Source organism: Pagrus major, chromosome 15 (assembly GCF_040436345.1).
Source record: "Pagrus major chromosome 15, Pma_NU_1.0".
Taxonomy (NCBI): domain Eukaryota; kingdom Metazoa; phylum Chordata; class Actinopteri; order Spariformes; family Sparidae; genus Pagrus; species Pagrus major.
This window is the reverse complement of record NC_133229.1, coordinates 16,764,515-16,792,467: the sequence shown is the minus strand read 5'-3', so window position 1 is coordinate 16,792,467 and position 27,953 is coordinate 16,764,515. Positions and strand designations below refer to the sequence as shown.

The following is a 27,953-nucleotide window of genomic DNA, read 5'->3' as shown; positions in this document are numbered from 1 at the left end:
AAGGCAGCGTGCGGCTACGGCATCTCCAGAGTCTGCCTGATGAAACTTACCGTGCGTTTGTTTGAGGGCGGAGCACGCAAGAGCTTATGATGTATTGTCTCTGCGCTGTTTCATGCACACACCAAAATGCATCTCCTATGATTGATCAAGCAAATATACAGGCTCATATATTGACTACAATCACTCACACCAATGTTGGTTGGGTGTGTTGCCCTTGTTGTTGTATGTATTTATATTTGTAGTCTCGAAAGCAGCTCAACGGTGGAGAAAAACATACGGTTTCAATTCATTTGAAACTTCACCCCAGAAAATATCCAAATGGTGTCTTATAAGCAAAGCATAACCATATTTCAGTGAGTAATGCTTCCCAAGTGGGAACCAATCTAACACAAAGGGTGCCCCAGTCAGCAGGGTCCCTGCACAAGTTCAAGCTACAAAGGCATCCTGTGTGCACCATGCTGTAGCTAATTACCAGCTCATTAAAGAGCCCTCTAATTAGATTGGATGTTATGCTCTTTCAGTTAAATCTGTGCTCTTAATTTTAACTGGCTAATTACATTTCTGAAAAGAAAAAAAAAAATGAGGCATTTCTCAGAATGCTTAGCTACCGAGAGTTGAATCTTCTCGTCTATGGATAATTGTCGGAGAGAGGATCCAATATTTCTGGTAGAACAGCTGGTTGACTGTCTAGACCCGGGGTTCATCAAGTATCAGGTTCCCCAAGTAGTTGAGGTAAAAATGTGCAGTAAAAACATAGTTGAAATGGCCTTTTTTTGTACAGCAAAGATGTACTCTTGTCAAACACAGGTGTAACTAATCAATTAATGACTGCACTGTGTTGCATTAACTGTTGGAATGGAGCCTTAATTTGTTATTGGTTCCACCTGTGTATTTCCTGCTATGACAAGTCTGCTGTGAAAGGTCAGTGGATTTTATTTATTTAGGAATAATTTACAAAAAGAAGGGTGCTCTGATGCTAACAAGGCTAACAACTCAGGTTAGCAAGATTTAATCACAAATGAAACACCATTTTATTTGGCTTCCTAAGAAGAGAACGTGTTTTTGACACACTGTTCTAAACAAATCAGACTGACAAGTCAGCAGAAGTGAGGAGAAATTAGGGTTTTAATAGTGCTATTTCTTATTAGGAAATTTTGTTTGTGTTTGTAACTCCAATCTGGTGCACTAGTCTACAATAAAAAATGTGTGTGGCTATTCACAGTAGTAGAGTGTGTGCTTTCTGCCTAGTATGCCTATGAAATTAAATTTTATGTATGGCAGCTCCCAGCTAGCAGCTAACATTACACGCAGACAGCTAACTCTTCTCTGCTCATTTGTATAGTCAAATGTATTTATGAACAGACCAGTTTGGCTGGTAACTTTGTACAGTATCAAGTCAGCTAACTTTATTTTTTCAGATGTCTTAGTTGAACTGCATACTCACTAACAGTAGTGGTTTAAGGTCGCCACTAATTTGGTAACAGATGGATTGTAGAATGGCCCGCTGGCTAATTAGTTAGCCAATAAAACTCTGAGACCGGGGGTTAGCTAGCTGACTCTACTTCTCATGCTATACGTTTTTTGGAATGTAAATGAGGACTAGAGCTGTTAGTGTGTCACAGTAACTAAGAAAAATCCCCTCCTTCAGACTATTCACATTTTTATGTATTTATTTAATTTTTTTTATGGCAATGACAAGTACATAGCTTGGGCAAATGTTGGCCACTACAACGTTTAAAGCGTTACAAACTAATGCTAGTACTATAATACAGTACGATAATACATTTTATCAACACTTAAAAGCAAGGGATCATTACAACTGTATGCCTGATCCCTCTTTAAAGGCCTTTACGTTGGGTTTAAAATGATCCTATTTGAGTTTTGGTGGAAAGGAGTTGCACATACTGATTCATCGTACATTTAAAGACATCTGTTCAGAAAAAGTTTTTGTCCTTGTTTGTGAACAGCAACTGCTCTGCTAAACAGTCATGATGGCACCTGCAAAGCCAAAGTCATGGCTAGTATTGAGTCAAATTAGTTCTCAGATGTAACAGATGCACTGTACATTGCGTATTCTTCTCTGCTGACTCGTGACATAATGATATACAATACAGTACCACCTGGTCATCTGTTGAGCACTCAAAGGGGCGACCCAGGAGCCTTGTTGCAGACCTGCATGGGCCCCTCCAAATCCTCTTTTCTTCCCACATTTCTGTGGGTGTGATATTTACAGGAGAGCAGACGTTGGTTTGCTGCCACTCTTGCCCCTGGCACCGGACCTCTGCTCACTCACATCTTAAAGCTGTCTTTCAAGAGGGGCCACGGGAAAGGCCGGATGCTGCGATTGTACGGATAAAAAAGAAACATCTGCGCAGGAAAAGTCCTCCGTTGTTCACTCTTTTTTATTTATTATTATAATAATACAATAAGAGGAAAAAAACCCATGACATAATTTCGTGTTATCTAAGAAGCTGAGGCTGCATTTACATTTGCTTTTCATGCAGCGTCCATGTGCTCTTAGGGGCGATGCACTGGAGTATAACTAAGCTAGCATGGAGGATATCCAACCATTTAAATCAAGCCTCTGGGAATTTTACATAACACATCATTGGCGAGCATTGGTTTTTACATAAAGACAAAGAGGGCCACAAAGAGCCACCGGACGGGCGTCTTAGCCTAAGACGAGCCGCTGCGTGTGTTTTTGCAGACTCCTCTAAAGCTTCACGGTCCTGTGGTCACTGTTGTGCTCAGAGAACGCCTCTGCTCATACCCAGACAGAACACAGACAGAAAGCTGCTTATTTTTTTTATACATCTAGGGGGGAAAAAATGATTTTTCTGAACGCGACCTCAAAACTGAACCCTCTGCTCTGATGGGGTGACTTCTCAGCTTGATCTTCAGACGCGCTCTCTCTCGAGCCTCTGGGCCTGAGGAGATACTGTAGACCGCCATCGATTGTCCCTGAGCCGTGGAAGCTGTCGTATTTTATAGATGTTTCACGAGATGGCTCATGATCTAGACGATGTTGCCTTCATTTGGGAAGAGTTGTGTTTGTACTAACGGAGGAGGAAGGGCTCTTGATACAGAGAAATGAGGACCTTCCTGATAAATTCGTCTCACAAGTGACAAAGTAATGCCACTAAGATGCAGCAAACTAATATATTTCATTATGGGACTCAGCAATAGAGCTGTATCTCATTGGGCAGCCAAGGATACCACTTTGTCATTACAAGGCCACATGAGCAAGCCACAGGCAGCGTGGGATGGGGACAGAATCAGGGCTGCCTCTGGACAGAAGCTGACTGATTACTTTTCCAGCTGACATCACAGCTCTGACAGCTATCCCAGTGTCCTTTGGGAGGGTTGAGTTTGCTCAATACTGATTATTTGACATCGAAAGTTGCTTATGTCACTGGTCACTTCACCCCAGATGTTGACTTGTGTGTGCACATGTGCTTCACCTCTAACAAACGCAGAAAACGTTTAAAAAGTGCTCATTAAAAGCAAGTAGACATGTTGTGCTTTCGGCCGTTATGAAAAACTTTTCAAACTTCTTTACAGTCTTTATTTAACCGCAGCGATCAGTTAAAATTATATTGCTTCCATTCTCCCTACAGCCTGTATGATCCTAATTCAATCAATTCTTTCACAAATGAGGCCACATGAATAGGCGTAATATTAAATCAGATAATAATATAGATTGATGAACAGTCCATGACAACATTAGCAGCCTTTCCAAAATGCAGAGATGAAAAAAAAAAAAAAAAAAATCAATGAGCTCAAAGACCTGTCATTTGCATGGGCCTCTTCCCCTAATGGGAATACTTTTACAGACGGGGAATTACAAGTTGAAATATTCTTTTTGATTATTGGACATCCATAGCCAAATATGATTTACATTAATGAGCATAAGTATATTAAAGGCATTTTATCCCCCAGCATCCGAAACAATTGAATAATGGCTCTGGCAACCAAGCAGCAGCCTGAGAAAATAGAGAGGAGGTAATGTCACTTTAATTACTAATGGATACCTCAATTGTTCAGACTTTGATTTTTCATCTTTGGGAACAATCTAATAACGCAAATATTCATCATCTTCATATCCCCTTTTAAAACGATGATTTTGTCAGGCCCAGACAGCATAATTATTTAAAGAAAGTGGCCTTTTACCATGCTGGCCTCCAACACCAGCGGTTTATTTGAAGATTGCTTTGAAAACATTATTTTCCTGTGAAGAAAGAAGAAAGGTCTTTTCATGCCCAGTTGCAGATGTCTGATACACTTAACGCTGACAAGTTGACCTTGTTAGGGGGGGAAAGTCATAAAATTTCCTGTAGAACTACAAGTGTCATTGGATAAATGGCACATCCTGTTTTAGTATTAGTTGCAGTTGTGTCATAATTAAATTGCGCAGTGCAGTGTTTTGACGTGAGCTTTATTACAAAGTTACAGAACAATGTGACATAGCTGTGTCTAAATTATGGGCCTTAAAAGTGTTCTACTTGCCTTTTTTTAACTGCTCTAGTCAGCTTCAATTCACCAGAGCATGCAACATAACAAAGCAGTCCTAACATCGCTGTTTAATTAGGTTAAAACACTCTGTGTTAAACACAGAAGATACATAATATGCATACAAGGTCCTGATGACCTCTTGAGCCATTGAAAATATATTGCTTGTGTCTCCATGGCAACATGCGATGACAACAACATACTGCAGCTTGTCAGAATTTTTCTAAACTATAATAAGCATAATAGTGTTTCTATTAGTTCTTCATTACCTCTACAAGTCAGGAGAATCCCTGTTGCCAGAGCTTTATATAAACCAAGAAAAGCTTGGAAAAAGCTGGCCTGACCTCTGTCCCACTTCACTGGTGTTGTTTCCACAGCCAATAGCCAATTTTTTGATTTTTAGTTGTCTTGAAATTGTAGTATCTAAACTTTTAAATTACCACTTACCAGTCACAGCCCTTGGATGTGCAGTGTGAACTCTTTTAACAGAATGAATGTGTAGCTGATTTCATCTTTTGTTGGATAAGCTATGCAGTGGGCGTAGTGTGTTACTATTTTTGGCGTTCTGTAAACCAATTTAAATTTGATTGGTTAAGGAATTGGAAAAAAATATCAATTGACTCGTGATTACAACAACTGCCTGTTCAGAGTCGAGGAATGACATTATCAGGGTCATTTTTCTTAAACTTCAGCATGCTCCCTTCAGACTCACTGTAGATATTATACAACTGTTACCACAGGCCAAGCAGTACTTCTCATGACAAGTAAACTAAACTTTATGTGTAAAATGTGTGTAGTTCCCCTTTAGTTAGTTATTAGTTATTATTATTAGTTTTAGGCTCAAACTTTGACTGTATAAAATATGGTCTATGGTAAAATAGACAATAAATCTGGGTATGCCTTTGGGCATATCTACCTTGTGATTTACAATTCACTACTGCGGCATGTCCTCGTGTTCTCAGTCAGATCCAAATATGTCCATTTCGGTCTCCAAAAAATCAAGATGGCAACGGCCGTAATGCCAAAATCACCAACGGGTGACATTGACTTGTGTTTACAAAATCAGGTTCAGAGTCCCATCATTTACTCGAATAATGATAATATGTCAGTTACCTTAACTTCTCGTTGCCTGATACTTGAATGACACCAGAAGGAACAACATTTTAATCTGGCTAACATCCATCAGTACTGGCTTTAGCTGATCTCATATGTGAGTTGTACCTTTGTCAAGCTGTAAGCAAAACACCCTCACCATAGCTTCATTTAATTCCTTTTCACTATAAATTTACAGACTGCTCTGCCATGCAAAGGACGGCCTCCTCAAGAGGTCAGTGGCAGCACAGGCCCCACAGGTGTAATCCCATTTACTTTGATCCTCTGTTTTTATGTCCTCGTTAAAAGCTGCTGAAGTAGCAACATGGTATTAGTAAATACGCAGCTAGAATATATATGAGCATTAATCATTCTTTGCAGTGAACAGGCCACTGCTACCTTTATGGAAATAGGCGACTATGATGCATTGAATTGAATTTAGATAGTTATTCTTTAATTAGGATTGGAGTCGTACCATACAGATGTATTACACTAAAATGTGCCCCACCACATTTCTTTTTTATTGATCTATCAGAAGAAATTTATTCAAACCACCCATTCTGAAAAAAGAGACAAGGTGCTGTTACCGTGTGTATCAAACATTTTTAACAAAGTTAACAAACTCTTCCATCTGCATTATGCTGAAGAAGCCAATGATGTGGTCTAGAGCAAGAAAACCTCCAGGCATTATAAGAAGCTCTTTCAAAGTCTGAGTCATATCATGTATACGCGTATTCACTTTTCTTTTTTGTTGAATGTCATTGCTGTGATGGTTTTATTGCTTTAGACCCCTCTGCCGGGCAGGTTAGAGGAGCGACTGCACGACTGATGAGCGTGGCAGGAAATTGGCAGATGGAAGCATCCATTTCACCGCTAATTAGGGGGTCCAGAAGCCCGCCGACTGACAGGGTTCAACTGGGCAATGTAGTGCCTGCCAGCTCCCATCCCGTGCGCTTTATAAAACGCTCTTTAATTCCCCGGCACAATATCATTAACTTTGTAAGTGGATGAACACAATGGACAAGCAATTTAATTAACTTCTACCATTGAATGTTGGAGGGGAGACTAAATGAAATTAATGCACAATATTTCCCAGCGAGGCAGCCAACCTTGGGAGTGGGTCTGGATTGTTGGCAGGTCAGGCGCTGCCGTGGGTTTGGCCAATTATGCCTTGTTTAGACCCATCCATAATATTTTCCTCAAAGGAAAATAAAATCAGTGGTTTTGAGATCAATCATGAGCGCATGTCGCTCTGCATTCTGGGAGATTTTAGAATAATGAAGTGGAGGCCCGGAAACACTCTGCCAAAAGGAGTCTACAGAGCTGAAATACAGGTATCATAACTGATCCGTACGGCAGTGGGGTTTACTTGAAATAGTCAATCAATAAATGGATGGATTGAAATTGGGTTTGGGAAATTCAGTAAATACAGTGGTTTCTGATTGTGGATCTAGGGATGGCAATGTTGGATGGTCGGTCAGTCCATCACTCTGGTCTAGATTGACAGCTATTGGGTGAATTACCATGAAATTCTGTACATACATTCGTGTTCTCCAGTGGAGGAACCCTTATGTCCCCAAGAATCACCTCACGAGTCAGAATTTTCGATATTCACACACTTTCTCATGTCAAATATGGTTATCAAACACTTGACAAATATATATAACGGAGGCAGAACATTTTACAGTTTGACAGTAACAGTAATAACACACTGGTAATTTAATAATTAGAAATTACCCCAAGCTTTTTTCTGAATTATATTCTCTAAAAAACGTTTTTCATTTTGCTGCATATTAAACATCATATACACAGACACAATATATCTGTGAGTAAACAATACTAGCCGATACTATCTGTCGGGCTCTAGTTCAGTGTGAAATGTTGATCACTCCATTCATCATCAGGTCAAAACTTTAATTTGCCCAGTACTTTGGTTGATCTATCTGATTCAATTATGTATTTGGTTTTCTTTGCAATAACCATTACAACCTTGCAGAGCTGCTAGCAAGCCTAAAGAACCTTAGTCTTGTTGGTTTTGTAAGCATATGTTACAGAATTATTACAGCACTTCAGTATGAGAGCTTTATCCGACTATATTTTGATGCTGCAGGTCAGTATTATTCACTGTAGCCACAATTCCAGTCAAAATGAGGTTCAGGTGGTCTGGATCTGCTCTTCTTGTTTTAATTGTAGGGGATCAATACCAGTCCTGCTTTACCATGTAAACCAATTTTCTTCCAAGGTTTGCTCATGAGGTCCCTCATGGGGCCAGCAGAAGAGCATTAAGCAGAATAAGCTAAACCTAAATCTTAATTATTGTGAAATAAATGAGTAAATTTATGTTAACATGTTTCCTTTTAGTATATCTTTGAACAGTCCAATTCCTTCCCTCCTTTCTTTACCTATACCCCCCAACACACACACACAAACACACACCCCGGAGACAAGGGCTCCTTCAGGACGTGACGGATGGCTCCAACACTCAGGCCGCTTTCAAATCACAGGAAGTGACAGAGGAAGTTTTAATGAGAGTTTTGTCTGTGTATCCAGTCAGGCCTTCCAGGCAGCCGATGAATAATAGACACTGTGGCTCAATACTCTGAATACTCAATCAATGGCACTGGGAGAGGGCCTTGGCAAACACATATGGCAGCCCGGGGTGGGCGGTGGGCTCAGGAGGGGTAGAAAATACTAAGGCTTCTCCATCTGTATCTCTGGGCGGAAAAAGCACGCCATCTCTATTGATGCTGCTCACTTTTGTGCCGGGGTGTTTTCCTTGCCGGGGATGACAAACAGGCTGTTTGTGCAGTATTGGAGATTTGTGCAGAGAGGCTCCTGTGAAGGTGCTCTTTTAGCCCCCAATCCTGCATATCAATGGCTCCCTTGCTGGGACACAGAGGGCTGATCATGATATGTGGATTCTTACATTCAGTGGCTGTCAGAGCACTGAGCATGCTGCTCTATTGTCTGCCAGAGGATTCAGCCTTTACACTTTGATTTGGAGTATGTTTAGAATGTATGAATGCTGGTGCTTAGTGACTAATGAGGATATCATGTACCTATTAGTCAGAGCTTATGTCTCTGCCCCCTCCTCTAAGCTGTTTTGACACAGCATGTGTTTCTGATATATCGCAACACATTTCTTCATGACAGCACATCTGATTGACCTTTCCGATAAGACTGTGTGTGTGTGTGTGTGTGTGTGTGTACGCGCGCGCGTGTACACGTGTGTTGTTTTTTGTAGTCATGTTTCTATGTGCGGCTTTATGCGGACGGGTGGCATCACTCGTGATTTGACAGATGAGGGGACTCTGGGGATTTCTGAGCAATGAGATATAAACTGGAAAACAGCCCATTTTGTCTCTGCTGTCTGGAGGGCAAAATGCCACAGAAAACCCAGAGGAGATATTTCTCTGAGGTGGCCGTAACAAGCCTGTAGTCTGAACGCTGAGATACTGCTACTGTATCGCTTTGAAGGAAATGTTGTTAAAGTGTATTTCTCATACAGTAGTTATACAAATGACTTTATTTTCATAGTTTTGATCTTGGTCTATAATGAGACTCTATTCACTAAATTAATTTCTAAGATCTTAAAACATCAACATTTTTAAAATGATAAAGATTGTCACCCAAGCGGTTTGTTGTTGAAAATCTCAGTCACATTTTACATAAAGACTTCAACTTGAATTATGTATGATTAAGTATGAAATCTAAGAAAATCACCAAATACTTACAAACAAACCAGAAGATTTGGGGAATTATAAAAAAAGGGTACTTAATTATGTTGATTGACTACTCAGATTAGTTCTGAAACACACAGTCTTCTTGTTCAGTTGAGTAATGTAACCAGCATTTTCAGAATTTAAACTGGGATAGCAACAGTTCAGAAACACACACAGAAACCCCTCCCATTCAAAGAGAATTTACCAATCATCTCTAGATGTGCATGTGACGTACTGACTTCTGTTACCACAATGAACATTAATTTAAAGAGTATCATTAAAAAGGATCCAATCATACACTTGGAACTACAACATCTTATAGAACAAATTATATGTATAAAATTCAACTGTATGCATTCAGCCTGAACAGTTTAAAAACAGAAGAATAATAATGTCTTAATGAAAACAGTCATATTCTGCCACAGTTCACATCTTTTGAGTGAGCTTTCCTAGTTAAAGTGCTTCACGAGCGCATCATCTATTTTCCCATTAAAACCCTCATTGAACACACAGCTATGCTCCACAAACCCATAAGCGTGCACTTTGCTAGAGTCTGGGGGACAGCAGAACATTACCCTCGGAAGTTGTACAGTGACACTGTGATGACACTGGAGTGTGTATGTGTCACCTCTCCTGGGACTGGCCACTCTCCCTTAGCACAGATTGGAGGTGAGACCTTGAAGAAAAATTATTACTTTTATGTTTGCTTTATGGCTCATTTTTCACATTAAACGCAGAAAATCTATTCAGAGGTCACAGAATTCCTGCTTCTCTTCATCGGCCAGAACTAATTTTTGCAGCCCTCGGTATCGATAAAGCATTCAGCGGAGCAAAGTATGCAGGCTATGTACTGCAGCTCTCAAGTCTCTATTTTCCACCGGCCAGTCTATTGGGACTTGTTCAGCCCGTATCTGCTGGGGTTTTGGAAATGTCAACTACACACGAACACACTCACACACACACGCACACACGCACACAGACAGTGAGTTGAGCCTCCGTCGTGTCAGTGTGCCCTTATCTGTGGGCAGTGTAGCCAATACAACTCGTGATAAGAGATAGCATTGCCAGAACGAGTCATAAAGCCCAGCTTTTATGGCGTGGTTATTGTCTTTCTGTCTACAATTATGGTGATTACTCATTTCCCCTTACCTCCCCCCGCGGCCCTCATGCTGCACTTAATAGACTGCATTTTACTAATGGAAAATTAAGTAGCCGCCATGGCAGTGGGGTTTATAAATATGTAAAATATACTTTTAATTATTTCAAGTGAATCTGGCAGCTAATCAATAAAGAGGGACGTGACAAACATACGTTTGACACAGGCCATTGTAAAGCTACTGGTAAAAGATAAGCATGGCCTGTCAGCGCAGTCCGGCCCTAATGAATATTTTGAGGCTGTCATGTACGGAGACAAATGGATTAATTGCGCCCCGCTAATATAATAGCTTCTTCATGAAGAGTGCAGGAGGGAGGCAGAGGAGAGGAGAGAGAGCAGAGCAGCTGCGAGGTTCTGAACCCCGATGTCAAATAAATATTTATTAGGGTGGAGGGTTAAGTAGATTTTTGCGATTACACGGATAGCCACTTAAGCATAGTTGTTTATCATTTATTTGAAAATTGATTCATCATTTGTTTGATGTCATATTCATTTCATTTTTCCGTACTCTCGGGGCCTGTAGAGAGATCAGCTTCCACTGAGAGGGAGACGGTGGCTGTTTAGAGTTAAAGTGAAGGCTTTAATCATTCATTTCTTTAGTCAGCTTTTTATTTTCATTTGCACAGGATTGCTGTTGAAGACTTCCTGCAATCATTAATCATGCTTTGGGGTCAAGCACAGGATTTCTTTAAGCAATTGATAGCGCTCTTTAGGACAATTATTTTTCATATATTTCATGTTGAAAAATTCCCCCCAAAAATTCCCTGCAACTAACAACTATTACCTCCGCTAAGGAGGTTATGATTTCAGCAAGATTACACAAAAACTAGATAACAGATTTTCATGACAGTTGGATAGAGGATGGGTCTCGGCCCAGAATAGACTCCATTAAATTCTGGTGCAGATCCAGATAAAGGGACTGATCCAGGAAGTCTTTCTCACTCTCTTTAACATTGCGTTTTTTGACATTTTAGTTAATTAGTCAGGTAATAATACATTGATCTTGATGGAAAAAAACAGGTGTATTTAGGTGCTTGGTATATGAGTGAGTACAGTTTGATACAGATCTGAGATGTGGTAGGCTGAAATTATAGTTTAGCATTTATGGATGGTTTAAAATTTAGAGTGATTAGGTTTGATTTAATTAAAAGGATCTGTTAGGCCTTGGCGGAGGTATGAGTGCTGCTGAGTACCACTAGTTCCTTCTGTAGACTGTGAAAAATTGAAATTCCTGCTTGAAAAATGACTGAAATGATTAATCGGTTATAAAAAATAGTTTGCAATTAATTTTCTTTTCGGTTGACTAATCAATATATTAAAACCAAAAGATATTACATTTATAATATTATACTAACAGAGAATAGCAGAAAAGCCTCATATTCAAGCAGCTGGATCCTGTGAATCGTATTCTCAATAAACCATTTATCATTTTTTTTAAACCATGAGTCACTTGCTAAAATTCTTGTTTATAAATTTTCTGTGGATCAATTGATTGATTGACTAATTGTTTCTGCAGTAGTACATTGATTTTCCAGAGAAATTGCAGCCCTGCAGTTTAATTTCTAATAGAGTGAAATATATCCTCTTTTCTCCATAATTTCTCATGTGTCATATTTCAAACTTGTCATTTTTACTTGACTACCCGCTGAAATATTCACACAAACAGCTGCAGTTAGCATAGTGGCACCGTTTTGACAAATAGCACAGCTTTCCCTCCCTCGGCCTGTTTTGCTATCCATCTCTGTCTCCAAGTGTGTTGTTGGCACTTTAAGGTGAAAGAGAACATAAAGACAAGCGAGCACAAATAAGTGTACGGGGCCTTCCTGGAAGCCGTCCTCTCGCAATGGGAAGCTGTGACCTTGAGTCCTGCCTTCGCCCAACGCTGTCCCCTCTCATACACGCAACCCCCCCCTCCACCTTCCTTTTCCCTTTTTCTCTGTCCTCCGTCAGAGCAGGAGAAGGAATGAGGGAGGAAGGGAGGGGAGCGCGGCGGGGGTTCGGGTCACCAGCCGCTGTTCTCATCAATTAAATGTGCGACAGTGTTTTCCGTCGGCTGAACTTATATGTCAAGGAGATGGGCAGGACCTCATGTTTGTGCTTTTGACAAATCAGCAAATGTTTAATCTCAAGATGTGCCGGCGCTCATAAATAATGCAGAGGCCGGGCCCAAACTCTGTCCCAGTGTGTCAGGGAGAGGCGTCTGCGCCCGGCCTCAATAGGAAAATGCAGGAAAACCCTCCAGACTAAATCCTTCTTCATCCTCACAGCCTTTTCTTCTACTGATGTCTCCTCCTTCTTTTGATCACCGCCCCTCCAACTTCACTCCATCCCTCTTCTTCCTTTTACTGTACCTGGGCATGAGAAACATACCTGCCCTTATCTTTTATCTCCTACCTCACTGTTTTCTAACTCTCTTTGTCTTTTGTTTTAATGTGGTCGCTCTGGTCTTCATAGTAAAAGTTACACACCACCCTCTGCCTCTCTCTTTGAGGGCAGACTCAGAATTATCCCGAGCCAAAGGTCTGCTATCTCAAAGACACAGGGGATTGAGCTTGAGCTTTGCCTCCATTTGCCCTAAATGTAAAGAGGGCAACAGAAAGCAGTGTAGTGGACTGTGAACCGCGTCAAATCCCCCTCTGCACCACTCTCGCTTCTTCCCACAGACTTTGATTGGCTTGTTCCCCGACTGGGAAAGTTTCCTGATTGTTCACAGGGAAAATTAAGATTTTAAGCCTATTGAAGTCGATCTTTGCTCATTCAAAAGTCCATCTGAATGTGTCCTTTGAAAGCTCAAATTGTTGACTCGCCACATTAGAGGACTCTGAGCCCGAGAATGGAGCGTACAGAGACTGCGCTGAGTGTACTGTACTGAGAGCACGCTGCACCTGTTGTTGTGTAGTTGATGGTGTGTAGTGTTTGTGGCTTCCCATTGAGCGGAGCTATGGAAAGTGTGCTCTGGAGTGTGTTAAAGAGTGAGGCTCTATACTTTAAGCCCAGTTTATTAGTCAAGCATTCTCACATTAGGTCAATCCTTCGCACGCTCAACATTGTTGAAAGGTTACGAGCAGGGTTCTTGGAAACTGGAGAAAAATGTGATAAATTATAGCTCTTAATTGGCTGGAAATTTTGCAAAGACAGTGGGAAATGTTGGTGGGAGTTATATTCCTACTTTCATGTCTAGAATCCAAAGATTCCAGCCATTCCAGATTCTGTAAAGATTTTTAACAGAACTAGTAACTGGACCCAAAGATGGTGCCTCATCAGTCCGTGAGAATTGCTGCCTGGCATACACACCCAAAAAAGTTTTTTAGCTTCCAGCTTTAACTCTTGCCCCCAGGAAAAGTGCAGGGCTTTCAAGCCAATTTGATATAGTGGCCAGACTGTGTAATTACAAAAGCACATGATGCACACTGTCCCAAAAAAACTATTTCCCATAAGCTTGCATTGTGAAAGAAGAGGCTGTAAAATGTTCAATGCATTTTTCAAGTGTGTGGAGAAGGACTCTGCATTGACGTTATTGATGCTTGGTGCTCAAACCTAGTTAAAGTTGATGGACAGTGTATCTCAGATGTCGAACTTTCAATATGAAGATGTCAACCATTTTATCATCACCATATTGTTGCTCCTGTCACCCAGACACAAATTAAAAAAATGCACAACATGTTTATGTATATGTGTGTGTGTATACATATATATATATATATATATTACTGTATATATGTAGGGTTTCTCCTGCTGTCCCTTCCCACAAGTTCCTGCTCCGCCCAGACTTAACATTGTGATGATGTCACAGATTTTTATATTGCTTTTCGGCTCGGCTCAAGAAAAGTTTTACAAATTCATAGTAATAAAAAAACATGATTTACCCTTTTTTTTAACAGATTAAAGTGTCCTGTCAACCGTTTTATAGATGTCTCCTTTATAATGGTGCTTTATGGCAAAAATGGTTTTGGGCTTGAGGGGAATGTTTTGCTGCAATACCATGATTGGCCACCAAAATTGTAAGCAAGGCTGAGCAGCACCACCATAACCTGGTCTAAATAATAGATTCATGGCAGAATCTTTATCTGTGAAGGGATTTGATCAATCCTGACTGGATCCAGTAAAGAAATGTATATCTTGAATAAGTATGGAATCCTTCATGGCAAACATTTCTAATCTCACCAATGCTTCTCCTCTTGCAGGCTCTCGGAAGTTTCTACTTTATCCACGAGTCTTTGAAAAACATCCACCAGTTTGATTTCAAAGGTGAGCGCCCCCCTCCAACACACCTCCACATATACATCATCACCAATGTCTAGAAATGAAATCCTCACATGTTGCCCCCTCATCCCACCCCTGCATATCGCACACAACCATTTGCAGGCTATTCCCGCTTCCATCAAAACTAGCGAGCTAAGATTGGCTTTGAGGATAATGTAACGGGAGGGGGACAGAATGGTAATGCTTATTAATATTAGGATTTAATTCATAAGATTTCAGGCCTACAGTAATGGTGTGTGGCGGGTTATTGGACAGTTACGGCGGTCTCATCAGCCTGCGGTGTCAGAGGCCCCCGGGGTCCGGCGGCCGCGCTAATTAAAGAAGGGATATAGATGTGGAGGCGCCTCGCTTCCTATTAGACCCAAGTCAGCATAAGCACCAGTTACCCCAGTGAAGGACAGGGCGAAGGCGGGGGAGGGGTCGAGAGGGGAGAAGACCACTCCTTATGTACACACACGTATTCATATATTGAGTCAGAAGTCAGAATTACATAAACTACTGTACTTTCTGTGTAGATCAGTTGATTCTGTTGTTCCACAGCAGACATTTTGACTTGTCATGGTAGAAAAAGCACAGATATTACTAACAATGTTAACAATGGCTCTGCTTTACTCAAATGTCCCACTTAGACATTATTCCATGATAGAGGCCCATGGGATGTTCATTAAGAAAAACTTTTTTTGCTCTTTTGGTGGTTTTGCAGCCACACAGATATCCAGATTGAAGTGATAGTAGTTTAAAAATAAGCTTACAGTTCAGTATAATAGTCAAACAGGGTTAACAGTACAAAACAAAACTGAGACTAAAATAAAACTGTGACTTAAAACAGATTTTAATATTTTATCCTCACAAGGCTTGTAATGTTTGAAAATTGTAATAGATAAAATAACTTTTTTCTAAGCTGATCTTTAATCTCAACTAAACGGAAGTATAAAATGAATCAGATATGTTTAATATTGCTATCCTTTTGTAGATATTTGTCATGTAGGGCTGCAAATAACGATTATTGTCATTGTCAAATAATCTGTCATCTATCATTTTTTCAATTATTCGATTAATACGTGGTCTTTAAAATGTCAGAAAATGGTGAAAAATGTTGACCGATGATTCCCAAAATCCAAGATGATGTCTTAAATTGTGTTGTTTTATCCTCTTCACAAAGATATTCAGTTTACTGTCATAAAGGAGTAAAGAAACCAGAAAAAAATAGATTTAAGAAGGTGGAATGAGAGAATTTAGACCTTTTTTTCCACAAAAAGATTAGCCACAATCGATGACTGACTCCAACTCTCCCTCACACACGTGTTTAATCAAGTCACTCTTGGCAGTAATGCATGTTCCTGAGCTTAATTACGGACCTTGTGGTCATATTGGTCCTGCTTAAGTGCTGAAGTTTATTTATGTAGTCCAACATGCCACAGAAGACTAACTTAGAACATACACCACCCTCTATCCTTAGACTGACTCCCACATACAATAGGTATTGTCTACATAGTGAAAATGAGAAGCAGTTATTGTGAATACTAAGGGAACCTGACATGAAGCAAACTACAGCATTCTTCCTGTGAGATCAGAGACAGGCCTATATTATAATTTTACCCATGTTGTGACCTCTTGCACTCACCTCTCCAGCTGAATACAGATGTTTTTCACTCTGACCAGCAGGTGGTGCAGTTGCCTGATGAAGCCAAAGTTGCTCTTTCAGGCTTTCAGTGAGCTCTGATTAAATTAGGAGATTCAGACTCACACATGGGGTCTCCAATAATGAACCTAACCTTTTCCTCACTCTTTTTCTCTACCTCCTCCCCCTCCTCTCCGTCCTACCCCCATCTCTTCCTCAGCCAAGAAATTCAAGAAGGTGGTGGGGAAGGAAACCTACTCAGACACACTAGAAAGCACACCCTCACTGGAGAAGGAAAAGTTTCCACAGGACTACTTTCCCGAGGTGGGTAATGTGATAAGCACACTTTGACTGACAGATGGGGATGTTGTCATCTAATGACAGCTTCCTGTTGGGACGTGGACTGACAGATATCACAGTTGGAGGTGGAAACGTGTCATGATGAATTAACACACAGGTTTGCAGGTTTAATAAAGCTGCTAATCTGAAAAAGTGATCGATACACATATCATTTAATGAATTAATTTTTTCCAGAGATAAGGTTGCAAAAGAAATCTTATAAAATACCTTAAGTTTATAGTCTTGTCATAATAGTTTTTATCAAAAAAGAGATTTCCTTTTCCCTACTTTTGAATGATTTGATCTTTTTTTTAAAATTTGTCTTAAAGTCCAATTTATTTTTTTCTGGTTTCAAGGAAGTCAAGATGACATGTCTGATTTGATTTGAAGATAAATCAGACAGAAAATTCAAATCATGAAACAGAGAGTCCTCATTGTGTCTGCCGTGTCCCGTGGAGCAGTCCCATGCTCACTGCGCTGTGTTCAGTTTTCTGGTTTCGGCGCGGTGTGCCATCAGAAGGGAGCTGAGCGCTGAGCATAGCTGTGCTGATATAGTAATAAAGAGCACGACCGCCCGTGTGTCATCCCCGCACTCCCCACTCATCTGTCAACCATGCTCCGACGGCCGCCTCTGCAAATATATGCAAAACAGATGGATACGGCCCCTTCACACACTTCCCCCCAATTTCCGTCTCTTTCACACACTGCAGGACTCCCCACCCTGAGCCACCCCAGACGTACACACACAAACATATGCATTCACACACACACACCCAAACATCTTCACGTCTCAGGTTTTTCCCACTTTCCCATTCCAGAGATGATCTAAAACCAATTACACTGATTGAGGCGCCAAGCCATTTAAAATGATTACAGCAGAAGCATTGTTCTGCGTTTAACAGGACAAGTAAAGAAAACCACAAAACAAACCTGGCATGGCACCGTGCGAGAGGGATGAGGGGAGTGATGTAGAGAGAAAGGAGGCGGTGGGGGGGCAGATGAGAAAAGTTTTGCCCCGTGATTTATGCCTCTTTCCCGGCTGGGATATGAATCTGGGATGATGCTCCAGAGAGCAGCACTCCAGATAATGTTAGCCCATTTAAAAAGAGCAGATTTGTGTAGTCTATCAGGGTCGCCGAGTATTTTTTTTCTCCTCCTCCTCCCCCTCCTGCGGCCCCTCCGTAGTGAGAAATTGGTTGTTATCATAGATCACAGATACTGCTCAAACCTCTTATGAAAGATGAATTAATTTCACTAATGCTTTAATGCAAAGCTCTCATGAGGGAGGCAGACTGGTGATAACCCCTGCCTCGTCCCCGCTTCCTCCGCTGGTGATTTATGCCCTCTTTTAGTAGATGAAACCGCCTAGATTTGCCATCCATCTGCAGCTTTGAGGAATCCTATTACACGGGGATCTTGGACCGGACAGAACGCCACACGGAGTCCCAAACCAGTTGAGTCTCAGCTCTCAGTTTTGGGTGGCCTTAGATGTGCGGAGTCATTTTTGTAACAAGTGTGGAGAGATACCTGAACTGAAAGATTTAAGTTAACAGAAAAGACACAGGGGGACAGTATCTTGTTAACATGGTTATAACTAATAAAAAAAAGCAGTCATGTATATTTGAATTGATCCAGTTTGTCAGACAGAACCCTCTGAGGAAGGCTAGAATGACAGCAGACAGCTCAGATGGCCGCTGTGAGACGGATGTGTGTGTTTCCCTGCTTGTGTCTTACCTTTACGGTGCCCCATTAATAAAGTGTCATTGAGTGAGGGACTGATGACATCATGGTGGGAGGGCTCGGTGTATGTGTGTTGGTTTGTGTATATAAAAGAGAAAAACCAAATGCCACTCAGTACATGTCACTGCACTTGAGTGGTGTGCAGTGGTTCAGATACATTAAGTGTGAGTCCATATTTACAAATCCTTAGGAGGTATGTGCAGAGTGGGAATTAGAGATGTATCTGCAATAGACTACAATGACTACCTGACAATCGATGGAATGAAAATTAATCACACTATTTTGATAATCAATTAATTATTTTAGTCATTTTTCAAGCAAAAATGTAAGCATCTGCTGGTTCCAGCTTCTTAAGTGTGAGGAGTTGCTGAAAAAATGAAAAATATAATTTTAAAAGCTGGTTAAATGTTTGACATTTTACTTGAAAAGTAGACATAGACTTGATTATTAAAGTTAAAGCTATTGTGCAACGTGTGCTCTCCAATCAATACATAAAGACAGCAACCAGAAAATAAAGAAAAAACATTTAAAAAATAAATCAAACAAGCCTTTTTTTTCTCTGATAAAATTACTGAACACTCTGAAAAGATCCATTTTCATTTAACCTAAATCATTCTTCGTCATGGCTTTCTATTTCAAATCTTAAAAGTGGCAAAATTCACCGCCATTAGATAAAATATTGGGGTAAACATTCACACTTCCCGCTTGTGGCCCTCTCTTCTCAGTTTGATTCTGATTTAAGTGACAACCCCTCCATATGCATAACATCGGTTCTTACCGTAATCCCACCTTGAGTTATAGCTGTAAGTGAAGGGGAGAGAAGCCGGGACATTAATTGAAATGCTGAATAAGAAGGAAGTGGACAAAATAGTGGGTGCATTTCTTTTGAAAGGTCGCCATGATGGATTTGGACGGCTTGTCGTTTCCCGTTGTTCCGTCAATCTCTCCGCCTCCCCAGTGGGCATTAATATATTTATTTGTTTGGCGCAGTAATACACGCCTCCAAAAAACCATTGCATCATAAGGATTTGTCATTGCCTTATATAAATAAAGTATACGACCCAGACCTTAATGTGCCCTTGCTATTGATTGTTTTACACAGCCGTGGAAAAAAAAGGTAGGGAAGGAAATAGCGGACAGGCTGTAGATCAACATCCATATGAGTTTGTATTTGTTGTTTGGCACCACGAGCGTGTCCATAAAAGCATTGACTTTTCGTCCCCTTTTAGTGCCCTCTGTAGTAAGCTCTGATACAGGGCTGCGATTACTTTCGAGCTCTGCCCCCGATGAAAGTTAACTTCCCTCATGTTTTCCTCCTTTGATTTAGAACACCGCACGTGATTCATAGATGTGATGTGTACGTTAAGGAGATGAAGTCATTTAAACTGGCATTGCTTGTAAAATGCTCCCTGCGTTTATCACCAGACAAGACACCTGTGACACAGATGCTGTTCTCCGTGACAGACGTGATCCATGAGACTGCAAGGAGCTCATAAATGAGGGGATAATGTTGGAATGAAAGCTAAATGAAAGCTTTCTGCACTCATTTTTTGTGTACAGAAAGATAAGAAAAACATTTCTTGATTTCACAACTGAATACTACTGCAAAAATCCAATTTAAGCTGCACTCTGGCTGTTTAAATCAAACCTTTTTCTTTGAAAATTTTGAGCTGACCAGGACGTACAGGTGATTTTTTTAATTTATTTATTTATTTATTTATATGGAGTTCAGAATTAAGGCTGTCACAATATCAGATTTTCACGAATATCATGGCCAAAAGACTTCATGATAATGATATTTTTACAATATCTATAGCACATTTGAAAAAAGAAATGCAATCAGTCAAATTTTCCCCCCAAAAAACTCCCACACTGGCGAGCACATTTTTTCAGGTGCAGATAGTGTCTCGCTTCTGTCTAGCTAGGTAGTAGCTAGCTAGTTACTGTGTGTGAACATCACCTACAAAATGGAAAAGATAAAGAGTTTGAAATACTTACACCTACTATTCTCAAACTGTGGTACAAAAGCTCCCTCTAGTGGTACCCCAAGGTTACCACTAGAGGCCAACGGAGAGCAACAGTAGCTAACGTCTACGCTCTATATGGGAATGATCGGGTAAAGAATTGCAGAGAAGGAGGAGGATATTTCAAAAAGCCCTGCTGAAACTGAAATTGCTGAAGTGTCCATAGTCTGTCATCATTGGTAATAAAAAAAACAGTAAGCTGAATAGAGTTTTTAGGTCGTATACGTAAAAAGTTACGTAACCCTGGATAGTGCAAACCGGATTTCGTACGAAACCATGGAGCTGATTATGAGACATAAACTTTTAGCATTTGTGGCGCCCTCTATGGGTCGGGCTGAAAATGCTTCAGTAGACCTTTTCTTGAATTTAGTGTGTAAATTCCAAAAGCTTTCCTGCGTTGTGTTTACTACAATATTTGAGTGGTGACAATGACACACAAGCTGCTCTCTATTTTTGCGGTGCATCTTTATCCAAACACCCAACCCACACACCCACCCACACACACACGCACACACACGTACGTCCGTGTGCTGTCCAGTCAAATAAACCCTGTATGTGAGGCCCTCTCTTATTTGATGGGCCCCCTGGATGATGGAATAAAGATAAATGTGACTGTCTAGCAGGGCTCAAATCAATCAGCGTTTGTGTGTATTACTTATTACTCACAGTGCATTTCTGTCACGGGGCTTTTGTGTAACCCCCCCTCCCTGTCCTGCACTCTTCTATCACTCCCCCTCCAAACATCAACCCCGCCATAATATTATTTATGGGGGTCGGACTTTGAGCTGAAATATAAGAAAGGTCAAAGAATCAAACGGGACAGACCGGGAAACGGTGGCGGGAGGGTGTTTTGGACAAGGACTGGAGTCGGGTTGTGTATGTGTCCAGACTGTCATGTCTGACATTTTAAAGGAGCGTTATTTTCCATTGGTCACAATTGGGGAGTTTTATGTAGTGTTTTTCAGTTTCAAGTGAATCCGATGGTTCTACTTCCCTCCATCGCCCCATCCTGTCCATTTTTTCCTTATTTCCTGTCTGTCTCTGTCTCATCCCGTGTGTGTGTGTGTTGTGGTCAGCACGTATATGTATTGCCTGACACCCCTGGATGTGACCCACTGTGTAGCCGCCGTTCATCACTGTCATAGGCGGAGACGCCATCGCTGACCTGTGGAAGGTCAGCCAATGTCACCTCAAGCCTTGTGACCTTTTTCCGATGCCCTTTGACTCCTGCCATCATCCCCTCCCTCTGACTCTTTATAGTAACCTGATATATGATACGATTACATGTCAGATATCCATTTCATCCAAATATGTCTTGTATTCTAAATAACTGTGGCATAGCAAATCAAAGAGTGTAGTGGCTAAATACATCTGTTTTAAGATGTATTTGTGTGTGTGTGTGTGTGTGTGTGTGTGTGTGTGTGTGTGTGCGCGCACGTGTGGCAGGGGGAGGGAGTGGGGGGGTGATGATGATGATGATGTTTCAGCAGGAGATTAGATGGGGCTGGACAGCATCTGTGTCATCATCTCTGCTCCAATATCAGCTGCAGCAACCAAATCATGATGTCATCGTGTCAACCAATAGAGAAGGACACTTCTTCTGCACTTTGATTGATTGCGCGAGATAATTATCCTAACTGGACACCTATTACAAAATCAAAGCACTGAAATTGGGTGAAACAATTAAGAGAGTGTATTTTTTAACTTTCTGGTATGTAGATGGTTGTTACACTTGACTGAGACAGTCGTCTACGTGTTTACGCTGTGTGTGTGCATGTGTGTGTGCGCGTGTGTGTGTGATGTGAGTGTGTTTATAAGCAAGCGATGAAGCAGGGGGTCAATCAGTCATACGTGGAGGAAATGGGGCAATCTGGGGCCGGGTGTCAAGGAAGTGATGGATTTTAATGCTGCGATTGTAGTTAATGGCTCTTTAAATTAAATCGAGATTAAACGTCTCTGGCTGCAGTCAGAGCTCGTATGGACACACACACACACACACACCCCCCGAACATTCACTCTTCATCTTGTCCCTCCTCATCCTCCCCACTCTTAAGACTTTCTTTCCTTAACTTTAAATCAACAAACGCACACAGTAAACTACACTAATGGATTTTCTGTGCAGCATACTTAATGTGTGATTGAATGTACATTTTGTGTACATAAACACATGAATGTAATAACTAAACTCACGCCGTCCTCGTTGCTTTTGTTTATCTTTACAATATGTTCTGATTCAGTTAGTTTCAAATATATTTCTTAAAGTGAGAGGTCAATCTGTTACGCGGCAGCGTGACGCTCACATCTAATTCCATTTGCTCCTTTCAAAGTCACAATATTGGGACAGCGAGTTATAATTGGGCCCATACATCCTGCAGAGGCAGTATGGATTAATTCAAGTATGCTAATGTAATTCAATTTGATACAGTTAATCTTGTACTAATGCAGATTGAAGGATGTGAGACGCAATCAAATACCTCTTAGCCTTTTAATTTGCATCTGAGTTTTTTTTTTTCTTTTTTTTTTTTTTTAAATAAAATTAGTCAATTTGTAATTATGTGACCTGGCCCATAATTAGTTTATTCATCACTGCAGTTAACTCCCCATTAGGAGTATCAGAGAGAGACAGACAGAAAAGGAGAGGCTGAGGGAAAAGAGACGTATTTATCTATTCAGAATGAGAACACTCGCAACATCAATTTGTCTCTCATTTAATAACCAGCTTCATGGTGAATCATGTGCTGTTTGAGAAAGATCTTTGGACTTGTGATTGGATAATTAACTCAAGGCTGGTGGGAGCTGATCAAGCAGCTGTATGCTACATGTCTACAGTGTTCACACACTGAGTTGGATGCTTATCTATATTTTGTCTAACTTTTACTAATTTTAGGTCCTGTATTGAAGCTGTTCATATAACTTGTCCCTCCATTTTTTTATCAGATATGTTGCAAAGTATCTGACAAGGACTGCCAAATAAACTTGAGAACTGTCTAAAGAACAAGAATGGGCTCTAGATGCATTTCTGACAGCTGGATTTGAATAAAAAGGCTCCCTGGCTATTAAGAATCTGTACATGTAATCTTTAATAAGTGTACTCTATTAGGTGTTCAACTAATGATTGTTTTCGTTATTAGTTAATATGGTGATTTATTTCGATTTAACAGGTATTCTGTCGGTCTATAATCCATCAGAAAATAGTAATTCCCTCTATAAGTACAGTGAAATCAAATTGCTTGTTTTGTCAAACCAACCATCAAAAAAACATTAAATGAATGAAAACAGAAAGGGTTGTTTGGCATTTTTGATTGAAAAATGGCTGCCAAGTAATTATGAAGTCAGTTGGCTAACCTACAATGGCTAAATAAGTACGCAAAGCCATTACTTTGGTAAAAGTGTAATAAAAAATTTAACTTTTTAAACAAAATGTACTTGCATATCAAAACTGAAAGTACTCACTGTGCAGAATGACCCATTTTGGGTTTCGTTATTATTATTAAAATATATGTGATATTATTGGTTTAACATTATTGATGCATAAACATGTAAACAGCATTTAAACATTGTGGCTGGTCACTCTCAAGTTTTATTTCCTATTTTTTATGCTTCTGGCTAATTTAATCTTTAGCAATGCATCATATCTAATTTGCAAATTAACATGGAACAATAGCTGTCAAATACTGTAGTTGAGTAAAAAGTGCAGTGAATTAAAAGTATAAAAATGGTTACAGATATAATATGTCACATTTTCACATAAAAATGATTTTTTGCTGATGCTTTATCTGCATTAAAACGTCTAAAAATGACTAGACCTTTGTTATATATTTGTTGAGTTACTTACATTATCCCAAATGATTCCATCTATGTTCAAACCCAGACAAATCCTTACATCAATGAGGGTAACAGTGAATTTCATTTGATCGCCTGTTGCGATAATTTCTGGGAGAGAGTCAGAGAATGAGACTAGATGGATTTTCATGAGCGATTGTGGTTGTTTAACAATGAAGACAACAACTCCCATGAACCAACGCTTCTTCACTACCCCATCAAACTAGTCTTTTGTTTCATTGTTTGATTGACAGACCTCGAGAGGTGGAAATTACACACTGTGTGTTTAAGTAAAGTGCAAGTGTCATTAAAGTGTACTTCAGCACAGTACATGAGTAAAAGTGTTTTGTCCTGCAAAAGTGAGCAGAATTTATTCAGTTAAATTTCATTAAAACTATTTAAAACTCTAACTTTTCAGGACTCTGTGAAGGAAACTGTGCTCCCAGATACTGGACACTGGTACTTTATTGTAACATATGTGACATTATAGCTTTCATTTCCCTCCTGATGAAAGGTGAATCCTTCCTAATGTCAAATTCTACCATTGTCATGCTGAATTGAGTCTTTCTGTTCTGCAGTGCAAGTGGTCCAGGAAGGGATTCATCAGAACTCGATGGGCCCTGGCTGACTGGTAAGTCCCTTCAGTGACACATCCCACCTCATCTGTGCTCTGCCCTGAATCATTACAACTGAATTGTGATTAGAGGTGAAGATCTAACCATGTCAGTCATGTCTGGCTTCACCCATAAGCCTCAGTGGGCTGTGTGGTTATCATAGACAGCACAGACGGAGAGAGTGAGTTACATAGCTGAACCCTCTCCGGACAGTGTGCCACGGAAGCGAGCAGGGATTTGATTAGACGTAATCACGTTAGTCAAGCAGCTGCATATGACAGATGACAAAAAACATTACATGCAATTGAACCTGTACGGGATGCATACAAACGCTGGCTTCCAGTGTGCAGAGCAGGGGATCGAGGGGAGGGTGGAAGACGGGGATTGTAATCTAATATAAGGATGACATGAGAACTAAAGAGCTGAAACAGTAAGCATTTAATAGGGGCATGGCGTTTGACAAGAGCAGCAGAGAGAGGGAGGCTGGTGAAGAATAGGGAGATCAGATCAGAGATAGAATAGATGGAGATAGCCAAAGCCATGCATGTATTCATTTGTTCAGGATGTCACTGCAGAATGAAAGCCCCTTGAGATAAGACCAATTCCTCTGGGTCGCCCTGCCTGACACCATGCTAACAAAACAACCAGGACTGATAGGATCAGCAGGGAAGTGTTCATCACTGTACATTGAGCTGTCTTGCTTTCCCCTGACAGCACAGATTGAAAGAAAGCAGCTTGTATGTAGTGAATTCTGCACGTGTATGTAGCATTTATTTGATCGCCCTTACAAGGAAAAAATCAGATAATGTGTACCAAGTCAGTCTAATTTTTACTGCCATCATTTAAAAGCTCATCTAATGCCTAGATTCACAAATATATCTCTCCCTGGGGATTCATTGTCATCACATTCAATTATAGGTCAACTGTAAAGTAATAGTCCGACACAATTCTTGTGTGCGAGACAGGGTTTCCGTTGCCGGTCAGCGTGTCCTGGAAGATGTCAGTGTCGCGGACAAAATTGAGAAATTCCGGTCAAATATTATCAGAGTTTAATGAGTTTAAAAGCAATTCTCAGAGACCACTGCTGAGCATCAGAAACCCAAAGCATTGGAATTTGACAATCCAGTGAAACTGAAATTGTGCTCATATTTACGGCATATTACGGCTGAAGAGAAGAAAAAAGAGAATAACAAAAACTTTTAAGGAAACCCTGCTGCAAGTGTTTGATTCCAAAACCTCATTAAAAATACATACAGTTAGCTTTGATCAGTGCTTAAGTTGCCTGTGATCACTGTGTTAAAAGATAAAGTCTTAATGCAGGTAATGAGTTCAATAAAAACACCTGTAATTTATTTACAAGCAAATGTCCTGGTTAAACAAGGTAACCACATTGAGTCTGTTCTTTCATCCTAGTGCCTTTGATCTGGTCAACATCCACCTTTTCCACGATGCTTCCAACTTGGTGGCCTGGGAGAAAAGCCCCTCTGTCTACACTGGGACCAGGCAGAAGGCGCTGGGCTACGTTTTAGACAGGTATTGTACATGCTTGGAACAACCTCTATTTCTCTTAGTTTTTCATCCAAACTGTGTTTCTTGATGATGTCAAACAAACATCCCTTTCTCCTGCAACCATAGATTTCTTTTCTTTGGACTGGAAATTGGATATGTACAAATGTAGTATATGCTATCCACAATCCAGTCCTGTCTGGCATGGCAAAACCTGTATTGATATTGTAATGGAGGCTTAGAGTGAGAGCAAGCAGGAGAGGTACAGCGGAGGAGATTTTGTCAGGATTCAGTGCTAGACCAGTGGGATTACATCTGTCTGTAAAAGTAGGGGGTCTTACTCACTACACGGTCTGTGAACTTCCAGCTCTCTTTTATCTGTTCTTTTTTTGTCCCTCTTTCTAACTCCTCCTTACTTTTCAGCACTTTCTGTTTTGTTTTTTTTGCAGTGTAATCCTACAGTCATATTCGTTTTTGTCCTACCACTAGCAGGAAAACGGATGCAAGTATTCACTGATTGGGTATTTGGGAGTGTTGGACAAAGGTCTGTCTGTCCGACACTTTTGACCAATACAAAACGCTGGCCATATTGCCATAATATCAAAAGTCCCGGCCCCCTAGTACCATCGTCAGGTCAAAATTTCCCTTGAAAAAACACTTCTTATGGTCCACAAGAATTGTCTTGAAATGGTTTGGATTTACAAGAAACTTCCAATGGAGCACATTCACCCTCCCCAGAGGATACGTCCTTTCCATTTTGGACTCTCTATGAGCTCAGGCCCCAGGTCTGTTTGTCACCTTTGTACACTTTGCACACTTGTAGATGTTTCATAATCTAATACGCATATCGCCATGTCATTTGCACATTCGTGCTACCAAGAGGATCGACCCTTACAATAAATTTCGTATTTGTAATTATGCTGGCAAGGCTCTGGGAATCTTAATGGTAAAGATCTCTTCAGTCTGGACGGAGTGAAGCCAGCCACTATGCAAACAGGCCAGGCTATCCATTCATAGGCCACGCTAATGTGATTTATGGGATATCCATTTGCAGCGGAGCAGAATGAGAGAGTGCACGGTGCAACCCCTGCTCCCTACCTGGTCATGCTAACACAGAATAAAAGCCCTACTAGCTGCCTCGCAGCAGGTGACCTCCCATTCAGATGGCATCAGAATGCACGACATGGCTCCACTTTGAATAACTACATGCATATATGGGTGGCATACATTATCACCAGGCTCTCTGATGTGCATGAATTATGAGGCAGTATTCTCTACGAGGTCATATTTTACCTGTACTTCATTCTTGATTTGATGAAAGAATGGTCCGCCTTTAATGGACAGGGAGGGTGGAGTGTTTTAACAATCCAGCAGCTTTTTGAATTTTTATTACGCTGTAACTTACCTGGATTTACTGGCATAATGAAGTTTCAAAAGGACCTCTTGTTGTACTTACATTTAAGACTTGAATTTCCTCTGCTTGCATCAGGCTTGTTTTGTTTATTTTCATCAGTTCCCTTATAAATATACCTAAACAGCAGAGTC

The 27,953-nt window shown here is 40.6% G+C and overlaps 1 protein-coding gene across 1 annotated transcript in view; it reads left to right on the top strand.

Moving 5' to 3' along the window:
* Positions 1–27,953, top strand: part of inpp5a (inositol polyphosphate-5-phosphatase A) — a 148,590-nt gene that overhangs the window by 70,234 nt on the left and 50,403 nt on the right. The window contains exons 5-8 of the mRNA XM_073482092.1: positions 14,664–14,727; positions 16,584–16,687; positions 24,867–24,919; positions 26,316–26,435. Coding sequence (XP_073338193.1) covers positions 14,664–14,727; positions 16,584–16,687; positions 24,867–24,919; positions 26,316–26,435 — 341 coding nt within the window. The remainder of the gene's footprint in view (positions 1–14,663; positions 14,728–16,583; positions 16,688–24,866; positions 24,920–26,315; positions 26,436–27,953) is intronic.